At 42.8% G+C, this 17,968-nt stretch overlaps 1 protein-coding gene across 4 annotated transcripts in view; it reads right to left on the reverse strand.

Annotated features, from left to right (window-relative positions):
* tln1 (talin 1) overlaps positions 1-17,968 on the reverse strand; it is a 166,279-nt gene that overhangs the window by 43,678 nt on the left and 104,633 nt on the right. For all 4 annotated transcript variants that reach the window (XM_065017219.1, XM_065017217.1, XM_065017218.1 and 1 more), the window contains 5 exons: positions 16,356-16,445; positions 15,860-15,982; positions 1,124-1,267; positions 529-690; positions 175-315 (listed from right to left, as the gene is read on the reverse strand). In XM_065017219.1, coding sequence (XP_064873291.1) covers positions 175-315; positions 529-690; positions 1,124-1,267; positions 15,860-15,982; positions 16,356-16,445 — 660 coding nt within the window. The remainder of the gene's footprint in view (positions 1-174; positions 316-528; positions 691-1,123; positions 1,268-15,859; positions 15,983-16,355; positions 16,446-17,968) is intronic.

Consider the following 17,968-nt stretch of genomic DNA (forward strand, 5'->3'; position numbering starts at 1 on the left):
GGGACAGTGTAACCACAGAGACAGTAGGGAAGGGACAGCGTAACCACAGTGACAGTAGGGAAGGGACAGCGTAACCACAGTGACAGTAGGGAAGGGACAGCGTAACCACAGTGACAGTAGGGAAGGGACAGCGTAACCACAGTGACAGTAGGGAAGGCCAGTGTACTGTATTACCTCAGCGCTGATCTGAGCGGGCACGCTGGCGAACTCTGGGTTGGAGGCGAAGGCGGTGAGGTTATCCACAGCTTCTATCAGGGGCCCTGTGGCGACCCTACACTTCTCTCTGTTCTGCTGGTTAAACGCTCCATCCAGAGCCTACACACACAACGCACAAACAGGGTACATTCATTAGTGATGGAATGCCATTCTAAAATGTATTTCTCATTGCATGGGTTGTTGTTAGAGAATTGTCAATGAACTTGGGGCATGGAGTCACCCTGCAAGTGTCTGTCACATTAACGATGTACCTTGCTGCAGCCCTAACCTGTACTGTACATATGAATTCAAAAAGTAGTGACTATTACTCACTTTGATGGACTTGACCAGATTGGCTGTGCTGTTGGCCACCTCCTTAGCAGACTGGACAAACTGTCGCTTGGCAACAGGGTTGGCTGTTTTGGAGGAGGCCAGGCGACAGGCGTTGCACAGCGCCGAAGTGTGCTTGGCCACGATGGTGGCGGCAGAGAGGACCTTGGGAAACAAGAGGAGGTGTCTGAAGTAGGCAGCTAAAAGATGGAAAACACGGCTTCTGTTCAGAAATACTGATCATCTTTATTCACCTTGATTCTGTATACAGTGGACATTTAGAAAACAGTACGCAAAGCAAGTTTAGGTTGGTTACATGTATGGTCTGTGTGGTATGACGTGTGAGTGAGGGAGTCAGTGAGTGTATGAGAGTTTGCGTGTGTTTATCCATGGACCTTGAGTAAGCGGGTGAGTGTATGAATGCATGAGTGTTCATTCGTACGATCATATATGTGTTTGTGTGTGTGTGTGTTACTCGTTTATATTGGAACACACAAAGCCTAACCAAAGTCATATTTGACTGCGAGAGAACGCTGATGACGTGTGTGTTTGTGCGCAGGCACCTGTGTGTGTGTGTGTGTGTGTGTGTGTGTTCTACCTGGGACTGGGTGCAGGCCGGGTCCACCAGGTTCTGGCATGCCATCTGGATGGACTGGTTGGCACGGGCAAACTGGCCAGGGTCCACCAACCCCTTCTGGCCCGCGTGGCTTTTAGGGTCTGACACTCCAACCAGGTAGGCCCCCTGTAACATTTTTCAGACAAATTAATGTTGTATGGATGGTTTTGATGAACTAAACCAGATAAATGTAACAAGTGCTGACAGGAGTCAGAGCAAATATGGAAACATTGTAGATTTTTGTTTACAGCGTAAAAGAAAGAAACTACAGCTAAAAATCTACGATGAGCTTTTATTAGACGATCGCTGCTTTTATTAGACGATCGCTGCTTTTATTAGACGATCGCTGCTTTTATTAGACGATCGCTGCTTTTATTAGACGATCGCTAACGATCGCTAACGTAGCACTTCTGTTTATGACAACGTTAACATCTGCAGCACCACACGTGTTATTGTTTATGACAACGTTAACATCTGCAGCACTACACGTGTTATTGTTTATGACAACGTTAACATCTGCAGCACTACACGTGTTATTGTTTATGACAACGTTAACATCTGCAGCACCACACGTGTTATTGTTTATGACAACGTTAACATCTGCAGCACTACACGTGTTATTGTTTATGACAACGTTAACATCTGCAGCACTACACGTGTTATTGTTTATGACAACGTTAACATCTGCAGCACCACACGTGTTATTGTTGATAGACAACGTTAACATCTGCAGCACCACACGTGTTATTGTTTATGACAACGTTAACATCTGCAGCACCACACGTGTTATTGTTTATGACAACGTTAACATCTGCAGCACCACACGTGTTATTGTTGATAGACAACGTTAACATCTGCAGCACCACACGTGTTATTGTTGATAGACAACGTTAACATCTGCAGCACCACACGTGTTATTGTTGATAGACAACGCTAACATCTGCAGCACTACACGTGTTATTGTTGATAGACAACGTTAACATCTGCAGCACCACACGTGTTATTGTTGATAGACAACGTTAACATCTGCAGCACTACATGTGTTATTGTTGATGACAACGTTAACATCTGCAGCACTACACGTGTTATTGTTGATGACAACGTTAACATCTGCAGCACTACACGTGTTATTGTTGATGACAACGTTAACATCTGCAGCACTACACATGTTATTGTTGATGACAACGTTAACATCTGCAGCACTACACGTGTTATTGTTTATGACAACGTTAACATCTGCAGCACCAAACGTGTTATTGTTGATAGACAACGTTAACATCTGCAGCACCACACGTGTTATTGTTGATAGACAACGTTAACATCTGCAGCACCACACGTGTTATTGTTTATGACAACGTTAACATCTGCAGCACCACACATGTTATTGTTGATAGACAACGTTAACGTCTGCAGCACCACACGTGTTATTGTTGATAGAAAACGTTAACGTCTGCAGCACCACACGTGTTATTGTTTATGACAACGTTAACATCTGCAGCACCACACGTGTTATTGTTGATAGACAACGTTAACATCTGCAGCACTACACGTGTTATTGTTGATAGACAACGTTAACATCTGCAGCACCACACGTGTTACTGTTGATAGACAACGTTAACATCTGCAGCACCACACGTGTTATTGTTGATAGACAACGTTAACATCTGCAGCACTACACGTGTTATTGTTTATGACAACGTTAACATCTGCAGAACTACACGTGGTATTGTTGATCGACAACGTTAACATCTGCAGCACTACACGTGTTATTGTTGATAGACAACGTTAACATCTGCAGCACTACATGTGTTATTGTTTACGACAACGTTAACATCTGCAGCACTACATGTGTTATTGTTTACGACAACGTTAACATCTGCAGCACTACATGTGTTATTGTTGATGACAACGTTAACATCTGCAGCACTACACGTGTTATTGTTGATAGACAACGTTAACATCTGCAGCACCACACGTGTTATTGTTGATAGACAACGTTAAAATCTGCAGCACTACACGTGTTATTGTTGATAGCCAACGTTAACATCTGCAGCACTACAAGTGTTATTGTTGATAGACAACGTTAACATCTGCAGCACTACACGTGTTATTGTTTATGACAACGTTAACATCTGCAGCACCACACGTGTTATTGTTGATAGACAACGTTAACATCTGCAGCACTACACGTGTTATTGTTGATGACAACGTTAACATCTGCAGCACTACACGTGTTATTGTTGATAGACAACGTTAACATCTGCAGCACCACACGTGTTATTGTTGATAGACAACGTTAACATCTGCAGCACTACACGTGTTATTGTTGATGACAACGTTAACATCTGCAGCACTACATGTGTTATTGTTGATGACAACGTTAACATCTGCAGCACCACACGTGTTATTGTTGATAGACGACGTTAACATCTGCAGCACTACATGTGTTATTGTTGATGACGACGTTAACATCTGCAGCACTACACGTGTTATTGTTGATGACAACGTTAACATCTGCAGCACTACACGTGTTATTGTTGATGACAACGTTAACATCTGCAGCACTACACGTGTTATTGTTGATGACAACGTTAACATCTGCAGCACTACACGTGTTATTGTTTATGACAACGTTAACATCTGCAGAACTACACGTGGTATTGTTGATCGACAACGTTAACATCTGCAGCACTACACGTGTTATTGTTGATAGACAACGTTAACATCTGCAGCACTACATGTGTTATTGTTTACGACAACGTTAACATCTGCAGCACTACATGTGTTATTGTTTACGACAACGTTAACATCTGCAGCACTACATGTGTTATTGTTGATGACAACGTTAACATCTGCAGCACTACACGTGTTATTGTTGATAGACAACGTTAACATCTGCAGCACCACACGTGTTATTGTTGATAGACAACGTTAAAATCTGCAGCACTACACGTGTTATTGTTGATAGCCAACGTTAACATCTGCAGCACTACAAGTGTTATTGTTGATAGACAACGTTAACATCTGCAGCACTACACGTGTTATTGTTTATGACAACGTTAACATCTGCAGCACCACACGTGTTATTGTTTATGACAACGTTAACATCTGCAGCACTACACGTGTTATTGTTTATGACAACGTTAACATCTGCAGAACTACACGTGGTATTGTTGATCGACAACGTTAACATCTGCAGCACTACACGTGTTATTGTTGATAGACAACGTTAACATCTGCAGCACTACATGTGTTATTGTTTACGACAACGTTAACATCTGCAGCACTACATGTGTTATTGTTTACGACAACGTTAACATCTGCAGCACTACATGTGTTATTGTTGATGACAACGTTAACATCTGCAGCACTACACGTGTTATTGTTGATAGACAACGTTAACATCTGCAGCACCACACGTGTTATTGTTGATAGACAACGTTAAAATCTGCAGCACTACACGTGTTATTGTTGATAGACAACGTTAACATCTGCAGCACTACAAGTGTTATTGTTGATAGACAACGTTAACATCTGCAGCACTACACGTGTTATTGTTTATGACAACGTTAACATCTGCAGCACCACACGTGTTATTGTTGATAGACAACGTTAACATCTGCAGCACTACACGTGTTATTGTTGATAGACAACGTTAACATCTGCAGCACCACACGTGTTATTGTTGATAGACGACGTTAACATCTGCAGCACTACATGTGTTATTGTTGATGACGACGTTAACATCTGCAGCACTACACGTGTTATTGTTGATGACAACGTTAACATCTGCAGCACTACACGTGTTATTGTTGATGACAACGTTAACATCTGCAGCACTACACGTGTTATTGTTGATGACAACGTTAACATCTGCAGCACTACATGTGTTATTGTTGATGACAACGTTAACATCTGCAGCACCACACGTGTTATTGTTGATAGACAACGTTAACATCTGCAGCACTACACGTGTTATTGTTGATGACAACGTTAACATCTGCAGCACTACACGTGTTATTGTTTATGACAACGTTAACATCTGCAGCACCACACGTGTTATTGTTGATAGACAACGTTAACATCTGCAGAACTACACGTGTTATTGTTGATAGACAACGTTAACATCTGCAGCACTACACGTGTTATTGTTTATGACAACGTTAACATCTGCAGCACTACACGTGTTATTGTTGATAGACAACGTTAACATCTGCAGCACCACACGTGTTACTGTTGATAGACAACGTTAACATCTGCAGCACCACACGTGTTATTGTTGATAGACAACGTTAACATCTGCAGCACTACACGTGTTATTGTTTATGACAACGTTAACATCTGCAGAACTACACGTGGTATTGTTGATCGACAACGTTAACATCTGCAGCACCACACGTGTTATTGTTTATGACAACGTTAAAACATCTGCAGAACTACACGTGTTATTGTTGATAGACAACGTTAACATCTGCAGCACTACACGTGTTATTGTTGATAGACAACGTTAACATCTGCAGCACTACATGTGTTATTGTTTACGACAACGTTAACATCTGCAGCACTACATGTGTTATTGTTGATGACAACGTTAACATCTGCAGCACTACACGTGTTATTGTTGATAGACAACGTTAACATCTGCAGCACCACACGTGTTATTGTTGATAGACAACGTTAACATCTGCAGCACTACACGTGTTATTGTTGATAGACAACGTTAACGTCTGCAGCACGACACGTGTTATTGTTGATAGAAAACGTTAACGTCTGCAGCACCACACGTGTTATTGTTTATGACAACGTTAACATCTGCAGCACCACACGTGTTATTGTTGATAGACAACGTTAACATCTGCAGCACTACACGTGTTATTGTTGATAGACAACGTTAACATCTGCAGCACCACACGTGTTATTGTTGATAGACAACGTTAACATCTGCAGCACTACACGTGTTATTGTTGATAGACAACGTTAACGTCTGCAGCACGAACGTGTTATTGTTGATAGAAAGCGTTAGCGTCTGCAGCACCACACGTGTTATTGTTTATGACAACGTTAACATCTGCAGCACCACACGTGTTATTGTTGATAGACAACGTTAACATCTGCAGCACTACACGTGTTATTGTTGATAGACAACGTTAACATCTGCAGCACCACACGTGTTATTGTTTATGACAACGTTAAAACATCTGCAGCACTACACGTGTTATTGTTGATAGACAACGTTAACATCTGCAGCACTACACGTGTTATTGTTGATGACAACGTTAACATCTGCAGCACTACACGTGTTATTGTTTATGACAACGTTAAAACATCTGCAGCACTACACGTGTTATTGTTGATAGACAACGTTAACATCTGCAGCACTACACGTGTTATTGTTGATGACAACGTTAACATCTGCAGCACTACACGTGTTATTGTTTATGACAACGTTAACATCTGCAGCACCACACGTGTTATTGTTGATAGACAACGTTAACATCTGCAGCACTACACGTGTTATTGTTGATAGACAACGTTAACATCTGCAGCACTACACGTGTTATTGTTGATAGACAACGTTAACATCTGCAGCACTACAAGTGTTATTGTTGATAGACAACGTTAACATCTGCAGCACTACACGTGTTATTGTTTATGACAAGCGTTAACATCTGCAGCACTACACGTGTTATTGTTGATGAACAACGTTAACATCTGCAGCACTACATGTGTTATTGTTTACGACAAGCGTTAACATCTGCAGCACTACATGTGTTATTGTTGATGACAACGTTAACATCTGCAGCACTACACGTGTTATTGTTGATGACAACGTTAACATGTGCAGCACCACACGTGTTATTGTTGATGAACAACGTTAACATCTGCAGCACTACACGTGTTATTGTTGATGACAACGTTAACATCTGCAGCACCACACGTGTTATTGTTGATAGACAGCGTTAACATCTGCAGCACTACCGTGTTATTGTTTATGACAAGCGTTAACATCTGCAGAACTACGTGGTATTGTTGATCGACAGCGTTAACATCTGCAGCACCACATGTGTTATTGTTGATGACAACGTTAAAACATCTGCAGAACTACACGTGTTATTGTTGATAGACAACGTTAACATCTGCAGCACTACACGTGTTATTGTTGATAGACAACGTTAACATCTGCAGCACTACATGTGTTATTGTTTACGACAACGTTAACATCTGCAGCACTACATGTGTTATTGTTGATGACAACGTTAACATCTGCAGCACTACACGTGTTATTGTTGATAGACGACGTTAACATCTGCAGCACCACACGTGTTATTGTTGATAGACAACGTTAACATCTGCAGCACTACACGTGTTATTGTTGATAGACAACGTTAACATCTGCAGCACTACACGTGTTATTGTTGATAGACAACGTTAACATCTGCAGCACCACACGTGTTATTGTTGATGACAACGTTAACATCTGCAGCACTACACGTGTTATTGTTGATAGACAACGTTAACATCTGCAGCACTACACGTGTTATTGTTTATGACAACGTTAACATCTGCAGCACTACACGTGTTATTGTTTATGACAACGTTAACGTCTGCAGCACTACACGTGTTATTGTTGATGACAACGTTAACATCTGCAGCACTACACGTGTTATTGTTGATAGACAACGTTAACATCTGCAGCACTACACGTGTTATTGTTTATGACAACGTTAACATCTGCAGCACTACACGTGTTATTGTTTATGACAACGTTAACGTCTGCAGCACCACACGTGTTATTGTTGATGACAACGTTAACATCTGCAGCACTACACGTGTTATTGTTGATAGACAACGTTAACATCTGCAGCACTACACGTGTTATTGTTTATGACAACGTTAACATCTGCAGCACTACACGTGTTATTGTTTATGACAACGTTAACGTCTGCAGCACCACACGTGTTATTGTTGATAGACAACGTTAACGTCTGCAGCACCACACGTGTTATTGTTGATAGAAAACGTTAACGTCTGCAGCACCACACGTGTTATTGTTTATGACAACGTTAACATCTGCAGCACCACACGTGTTATTGTTGATAGACAACGTTAACATCTGCAGCACTACACGTGTTATTGTTGATAGACAACGTTAACATCTGCAGCACCACACGTGTTATTGTTTATGACAACGTTAACATCTGCAGCACCACACGTGTTATTGTTTATGACAACGTTAACATCTGCAGCACTACACGTGTTATTGTTGATAGACAACGTTAACATCTGCAGCACTACACGTGTTATTGTTGATAGACAACGTTAACATCTGCAGCACCACACGTGTTATTGTTGATAGACAACGTTAACATCTGCAGCACTACACGTGTTATTGTTGATAGACAACGTTAACATCTACAGCACCACACGTGTTATTGTTGATAGACAACGTTAACATCTGCAGCACCACACGTGTTACTGTTGATAGACAACGTTAACATCTGCAGCACCACACGTGTTATTGTTGATAGACAACGTTAACATCTGCAGCACTACACGTGTTATTGTTTATGACAACGTTAACATCTGCAGAACTACACGTGGTATTGTTGATCGACAACGTTAACATCTGCAGCACTACACGTGTTATTGTTGATAGACAACGTTAACATCTGCAGCACTACATGTGTTATTGTTTACGACAACGTTAACATCTGCAGCACTACATGTGTTATTGTTTACGACAACGTTAACATCTGCAGCACTACATGTGTTATTGTTGATGACAACGTTAACATCTGCAGCACTACACGTGTTATTGTTGATAGACAACGTTAAAATCTGCAGCACTACACGTGTTATTGTTGATAGACAACGTTAACATCTGCAGCACTACAAGTGTTATTGTTGATAGACAACGTTAACATCTGCAGCACTACAAGTGTTATTGTTGATAGACAACGTTAACATCTGCAGCACTACACGTGTTATTGTTGATAGACAACGTTAACATCTGCAGCACTACACGTGTTATTGTTGATAGACAACGTTAACATCTGCAGCACCACACGTGTTATTGTTGATAGACAACGTTAACATCTGCAGCACTACACGTGTTATTGTTGATAGACAACGTTAACATCTACAGCACCACACGTGTTATTGTTGATGAACAACGTTAACATCTGCAGCACCACACGTGTTACTGTTGATAGACAACGTTAACATCTGCAGCACCACACGTGTTATTGTTGATAGACAAGCGTTAACATCTGCAGCACTACACGTGTTATTGTTTATGACAACGTTAACATCTGCAGAACTACACGTGGTATTGTTGATCGACAACGTTAACATCTGCAGCACTACACGTGTTATTGTTGATAGACAACGTTAACATCTGCAGCACTACATGTGTTATTGTTTTACGACAACGTTAACATCTGCAGCACTACATGTGTTATTGTTTACGACAACGTTAACATCTGCAGCACTACATGTGTTATTGTTGATGACAACGTTAACATCTGCAGCACTACACGTGTTATTGTTGATAGACAACGTTAAAATCTGCAGCACTACACGTGTTATTGTTGATAGACAACGTTAACATCTGCAGCACTACAAGTGTTATTGTTGATAGACAACGTTAACATCTGCAGCACTACACGTGTTATTGTTTATGACAACGTTAACATCTGCAGCACCACACGTGTTATTGTTGATAGACAACGTTAACATCTGCAGCACTACACGTGTTATTGTTGATGACAACGTTAACATCTGCAGCACTACACGTGTTATTGTTGATAGACAACGTTAACATCTGCAGCACCACACGTGTTATTGTTGATAGACAACGTTAACATCTGCAGCACTACACGTGTTATTGTTGATAGACAACGTTAACATCTGCAGCACCACACGTGTTATTGTTGATAGACGACGTTAACATCTGCAGCACTACATGTGTTATTGTTGATGACGACGTTAACATCTGCAGCACTACACGTGTTATTGTTGATGACAACGTTAACATCTGCAGCACTACACGTGTTATTGTTGATGACAACGTTAACATCTGCAGCACTACACGTGTTATTGTTTATGACAACGTTAACATCTGCAGCACCACACATGTTATTGTTGATATACAACGTTAACATCTGCAGCACTACACGTGTTACTGTTGATAGACAACGTTAACATCTGCAGCACCACACGTGTTATTGTTGATAGACAACGTTAACATCTGCAGCACCACACGTGTTATTGTTTATGACAACGTTAACATCTGCAGCACCACACGTGTTATTGTTGATAGACAACGTTAACATCTGCAGCACTACACGTGTTATTGTTGATAGACAACGTTAACATCTGCAGCACCACACGTGTTATTGTTGATAGACAACGTTAACATCTGCAGAACTACACGTGTTATTGTTGATAGACAACGTTAACATCTGCAGCACCACACGTGTTATTGTTGATAGACAACGTTAACATCTGCAGAACTACACGTGTTATTGTTGATAGACAACGTTAACATCTGCAGCACTACACGTGTTATTGTTTATGACAACGTTAACATCTGCAGCACTACACGTGTTATTGTTGATAGACAACGTTAACATCTGCAGAACTACACGTGTTATTGTTGATAGACAACGTTAACATCTGCAGCACTACACGTGTTATTGTTGATAGACAACGTTAACATCTGCAGCACTACATGTGTTATTGTTTACGACAACGTTAACATCTGCAGCACTACATGTGTTATTGTTGATGACAACGTTAACATCTGCAGCACTACACGTGTTATTGTTGATAGACAACGTTAACATCTGCAGCACCACACGTGTTATTGTTGATAGACAACGTTAACATCTGCAGCACTACACGTGTTATTGTTGATAGACAACGTTAACATCTGCAGCACTACAAGTGTTATTGTTGATAGACAACGTTAACATCTGCAGCACTACACGTGTTATTGTTTATGACAACGTTAACATCTGCAGCACTACACGTGTTATTGTTGATAGACAACGTTAACATCTGCAGCACTACATGTGTTATTGTTTACGACAACGTTAACATCTGCAGCACTACATGTGTTATTGTTGATGACAACGTTAACATCTGCAGCACTACACGTGTTATTGTTGATAGACAACGTTAACATCTGCAGCACCACACGTGTTATTGTTGATAGACAACGTTAACATCTGCAGCACTACACGTGTTATTGTTGATAGACAACGTTAACATCTGCAGCACCACACGTGTTATTGTTGATAGACAACGTTAACATCTGCAGCACTACACATGTTATTGTTTATGACAACGTTAACATCTGCAGAACTACACGTGGTATTGTTGATCGACAACGTTAACATCTGCAGCACCACATGTGTTATTGTTGATGACAACGTTAAAACATCTGCAGAACTACACGTGTTATTGTTGATAGACAACGTTAACATCTGCAGCACTACACGTGTTATTGTTGATAGACAACGTTAACATCTGCAGCACTACATGTGTTATTGTTTACGACAACGTTAACATCTGCAGCACTACATGTGTTATTGTTGATGACAACGTTAACATCTGCAGCACTACACGTGTTATTGTTGATAGACGACGTTAACATCTGCAGCACCACACGTGTTATTGTTGATAGACAACGTTAACATCTGCAGCACTACACGTGTTATTGTTGATAGACAACGTTAACATCTGCAGCACTACACGTGTTATTGTTGATAGACAACGTTAACATCTGCAGCACCACACGTGTTATTGTTGATGACAACGTTAACATCTGCAGCACTACACGTGTTATTGTTGATAGACAACGTTAACATCTGCAGCACCACACGTAGAGCCACCGCAGTGAGTTGATCAAACGGTGTTCCAACAAAACATGTTACATGTCAATTGACAAAGGTTTTCCAAGATCTTCCACATCTCTCACGTTACGCTTGTCTTGCCATTCACACACAGAAACAGAAGAAAACATTCAGACACAGATGCACTCAAATGCACACAGATGCACTCAAATGCACACAGATGCACTCAAATGCACACAGATGCACTCAAATGCACACAGATGCACTCAAATGCACACAGATGCACTCAAATGCACACAGTCAACTTTTCAATGGGCAGTAGCGCAGAGCCATTGTGAATGTGACAGCATAATGTACTGTAATGTACTGAACTGTAATGAACTTCAATGTACTGTAAGGTAATGTACTGTAATGAACGAAACTGTAATGTAATGAACTGTACTGAACTGTACTGACCTGAACTGCAATGTACTGTAATGACCTGAACTGAACTGAACTGTAATGAACTGAACTGTACTGTCCTATAATGCAAATGAGAGAGGAACTGACTGTTGAACGTGACTACCACTTCTTCCCTCCATTAGAGAGAGGAACTGACTGTTGAAAGTGACTACCACTCCTTCCCTCCATTAGAGAGAGGAACTGACTGTTGAAAGTGACTACCACTACCCTCCATTAGAGAGAGGAACTGACTGTTGAAAGTGACTACCACTCCTTCCCTCCATTAGAGAGAGGAACTGACTGTTGAAAGTGACTACCACTCCTTCCCTCCATTAGAGAGAGGAACTGACTGTTGAAAGTTACTACCACTCCTTCCCTTCATTAGAGAGGAACTGACTGTTGAAAGTGACTACCACTCCTTCCCTCCATTAGAGAGAGGAACTGACTGTTGAAAATGACTACCACTCCTTCCCTCCATTAGAGAGAGGAACTGACTGTTGAAAGTGACTACCACTCCTTCCCTCCATTAGAGAAAGGAACTGACTGTTGAAAGTGACTGCCACTCCTTCCCTCCATTAGAGAGAGGAACTGACTGTTGAAAGTGACTACCACTCCTTCCCTCCATTAGAGAGAGGAACTGACTGTTGAAAGTGACTACCACTCCTTCCCTCCATTAGAGAGAGGAACTGACTGTTGAAAGTGACTACCACTCCTTCCCTCCATTAGAGAGAGGAACTGACTGTTGAAAGTGACTACCACTCCTTCCCTCCATTAGAGAGAGGAACTGACTGTTGAAAGTGACTGCCACTCCTTCCCTCCATTAGAGAGGAACTGACTGTTGAAAGTGACTGCCACTCCTTCCCTCCATTAGAGAGAGGAACTGACTGTTGAAAGTGACTGCCACTCCTTCCCTCCATTAGAGAGAGGAACTGACTGTTGAAAGTGACTGCCACTTCTTCCCTCCATTAGAGAGAGGAACTGACTGTTGAAAGTGACTGCCACTCCTTCCCTCCATTAGAGAGAGGAACTGACTGTTGAAAGTGACTACCACTCCTTCCCTCCATTAGAGAGAGGAACTGACTGTTGAAAGTGACTACCACTCCTTCCCTCCATTAGAGAGAGGAACTGACTGTTGAAAGTGACTACCACTACCCTCCATTAGAGAGAGGAACTGACTGTTGAAAGTGACTACCACTCCTTCCCTCCATTAGAGAGAGGAACTGACTGTTGAAAGTGACTGCCACTTCTTCCCTCCATTAGAGAGAGGAACTGACTGTTGAAAGTGACTGCCACTCCTTCCCTCCATTAGAGAGAGGAACTGACTGTTGAAAGTGACTACCACTCCTTCCCTCCATTAGAGAGAGGAACTGACTGTTGAAAGTGACTACCACTCCTTCCCTCCATTAGAGAGAGGAACTGACTGTTGAAAGTGACTACCACTCCCCTCCATTAGAGAGAGGAACTGACTGTTGAAAGTGACTACCACTCCTTCCCTCCATTAGAGAGAGGAACTGACTGTTGAAAGTGACTACCACTCCTTCCCTTCATTAGAGAGGAACTGACTGTTGAAAGTGACTGCCACTCCTTCCCTCCATTAGAGAGGAACTGACTGTTGAAAGTGACTACCACTCCTTCCCTTCATTAGAGAGAGGAACTGACTGTTGAAAGTGACTACCACTCCTTCCCTCCATTAGAGAGAGGAACTGACTGTTGAAAGTGACTACCACTACCCTCCATTAGAGAGAGGAACTGACTGTTGAAAGTGACTACCACTCCTTCCCTCCATTAGAGAGAGGAACTGACTGTTGAAAGTGACTACCACTCCTTCCCTCCATTAGAGAGAGGAACTGACTGTTGAAAGTGACTACCACTCCTTCCCTCCATTAGAGAGAGGAACTGACTGTTGAAAGTGACTACCACTCCTTCCCTCCATTAGAGAGAGGAACTGACTGTTGAAAGTGACTACCACTCCTTCCCTCCATTAGAGAGAGGAACTGACTGTTGAAAGTGACTACCACTCCTTCCCTCCATTAGAGAGAGGAACTGACTGTTGAAAGTGACTACCACTCCTTCCCTCCATTAGAGAGAGGAACTGACTGTTGAAAGTGACTACCACTCCTTCCCTCCATTAGAGAGAGGAACTGACTGTTGAAAGTGACTATCACTCCTTCCCTCCATTAGAGAGAGGAACTGACTGTTGAAAGTGACTACCACTCCTTCCCTCCATTAGAGAGGAACTGACTGTTGAAAGTGACTACCACTCCTTCCCTCCATTAGAGAGAGGAACTGACTGTTGAAAGTGACTACCACTACTTCCCTCCATTAGAGAGAGGAACTGACTGTTGAAAGTGACTACCACTCCTTCCCTCCATTTGAGAGAGGAACTGACTGTTGAAAGTGACTACCACTCCTTCCCTCCATTTGAGATGCACTCCCAGGTCCAGATGTTCCTAAGCTAGCATCGACTCGCCTCATTGGCTGAGAGAATAATTAGGCTGATGTATTAGAGCATGGGACCATCCAACTATGCAAGGCAACGCATCCCTGTGGGCGTTAGGCTGCTTGCTTGCGTCCCAAATAGCACTCTATTCTCCATGTAGTACACAACTTTGGACCAGGACCCATAGGGTATACAGGGCCCATAGGGTATACAGGGCACAAAGGGTATACAGGGCCCATAGGGTACACAGGGCCCATAGGGTACACAGGGCCCATAGGGTATACAGGGCCCATAGGGTACACAGGGCCCATAGGGTACACAGGGCCCATAGGGTACACAGGGTATTGGGTATACAGGGCCCATAGGGTACACGGGGCACACAGGGTACACGGGGCACACAGGGTACACGGGGCACACAGGGTACACGGGGCACACAGGGTACACAGGGCACACAGGGCACACGGGGCACACAGGGTACACAGGGCACACAGGGTACACAGGGCACATAGGGTATACAGGGCCCATAGGGTACACAGGGCCCATAGGGTACACAGGGCCCATAGGGTACACAGGGCCCATAGGGTATACAGGGAATTGGGTATACAGGGCCCATAAGGTATACAGGACCCATGGGATATACAGGACCAATAGGGTATACAGGACCCATAAGGTGTACAAGGAATTAGGTATACAGGACCCATGGGGTATACAGGACCCATAGGGTATATAGGGAATTAGGTATACAGGACCCATAGGGTATATAGGGCCCATAGGGTATACAGGGAATTAGGTATACAGGACCCATAGGGTACACAGGGCCCATAGGGTACACAGGGCCCATAGGGTACACAGGGCCCACAGGGTATACGGGGAATTAGGTATACAGGACCCATAGGGTATACAGGGCCCATAGGGTATACAGGGAATAGAGGGCCATTTGGGACGCCCCCTGGTCTGCTGGACTGGAAGGTGGTTTACCTGGGCAGCTGCTTCAGTAAGGCCACACAAGGCTTTAGAGCCAGAGCTGACAGAGTCCCCAAACTCAGGCAGATTGCTGTTCTTAGCGTTGTGGGAGATTCCAGCCATGGCTTCCCCCAGGACCTGCAGAACACAAGGCAAATAGATTTAAAATACTTATATTTCTTAATATTTCTATATATTTAAACATATTTATTTCACACAATACCTATACAACATTATAAGGTATAAAGGGGATCGAAAATCTTATTTTAAAAACAAAACGCCATTTCCCTGGATATATTCTAGGACATAGTAGGGAGGAAGTATGTGGCAAGTAGGGAGGAAGTATGTGGCAAATAGGGAGGAAGTATGTGGCAAATAGGGAGGAAGTATGTGGGAAGTAGGGAGGAAGTATAGAAGGAAAGGAAGAGAAAGGGAGAGAGGAAAAGAAAGAAATGAAATGTAGAAGGAATGAAAATATATTTATCAAGGAGGTGTCTAGTTTGTGGTTTACCTTGGAGTTCTCCATGACACTGTCGATGCAGTCAAAGTAGGAGAGGTCACTGACCGCCTCGGTGGGGTTCTCAAGCATACCCCGAACAGTCTGGAGAGACATGGTACACAGGTTAGGAACATAACCACCCACACAGTCACAACCACAGAGAGAACATATAGACTACTATACATGGACGCGGAAATGCACTCAGACACACCCCACATATACATAAGTCCACGCACAAGGCACAAACACACAAACACCTGTCAATTATGCACCTTTCAGGTGACATGTTAATGAACCAGACAAAGGAGACAACTTGAAGCTGTATAACTAGACTCTGGAGCACAACAACTTGAAGCTGTGTAACTAGACTCTGGAGCACAACAACTTGAAGCTGTGTAACTAGACTGGAGCACAACAACTTGAAGCTGTGTAACTAGACTCTGGAGCACAACAACTTGAAGCTGTGTAACTAGACTCTGGAGCACAACAACTTGAAGCTGTATAACTAGACTCTGGAGCACAACAACTTGAAGCTGTGTAACTAGACTCTGGAGCACAAAAACTTGAAGCTGTGTAACTAGACTGGAGCACAACAACTTGGAGCTGTGTAACTAGACTGGAGCACAACAACTTGAAGCTGTGTAACTAGACTCAGGAGCACAACAACTTGAAGCTGTGTAACTAGACTGGAGCACAACAACTTGAAGCTGTGTAACTAGACTCTGGAGCACAACAACTTGAAGCTGTGTATCTAGACTGGAGCACAACAACTTGAAGCTGTGTAACTAGACTCTGGAGCACAACAACTTGAAGCTGTGTAACTAGACTCTGGAGCACAACAACTTGAAGCCGTGTAACTAGACTGGAGCACAACAACTTGAAGCCGTGTAACTAGACTCTGGAGCACAACAACTTGAAGCCGTGTAACTAGACTCTGGAGCACAACAACTTGAAGCTGTGTAACTAGACTCTGGAGCACAACAACTTGAAGCTGTGTAACTAGACTGGAGCACAACAACTTGAAGCTGTGTAACTAGACTGGAGCACAACAACTTGAAGCTGTGTAACTAGACTCTGGAGCACAACAACTTGAAGCTGTGTAACTAGACTCTGGAGCACAACAACTTGAAGCTGTGTAACTAGACTCTGGAGCACAACAACTTGAAGCTGTGTAACTAGACTCTGGAGCACAACAACTTGAAGCTGTGTAACTAGACTGGAGCACAACAACTTGAAGCTGTGTAACTAGACTCTGGAGCACAACAACTTGAAGCTGTGTAACTAGACTCTGGAGCACAACAACTTGAAGCTGTGTAGAACTAGACTGGAGCACAACAACTCTGGAGCACAACAACTTGAAGCTGTGTAACTAGACTCTGGAGCACAACAACTTGAAGCTGTGTAACTAGACTGGAGCACAACAATTTGAAGCTGTGTAACTAGACTCTGGAGCACAACAACTTGAAGCTGTGTAACTAGACTCTGGAGCACAACAACTTGAAGCTGTGTAACTAGACTCTGGAGCACAACAACTAGACTGAAGCTGTGACTCAGGAGCACAACAACTAGACTCTGGAGCACAACAACTTGAAGCTGTGTAACTAGACTCTGGAGCACAACAACTT

Source organism: Oncorhynchus nerka, linkage group LG4 (genome assembly GCF_034236695.1).
Source record: "Oncorhynchus nerka isolate Pitt River linkage group LG4, Oner_Uvic_2.0, whole genome shotgun sequence".
Lineage (NCBI taxonomy): Eukaryota > Metazoa > Chordata > Actinopteri > Salmoniformes > Salmonidae > Oncorhynchus > Oncorhynchus nerka.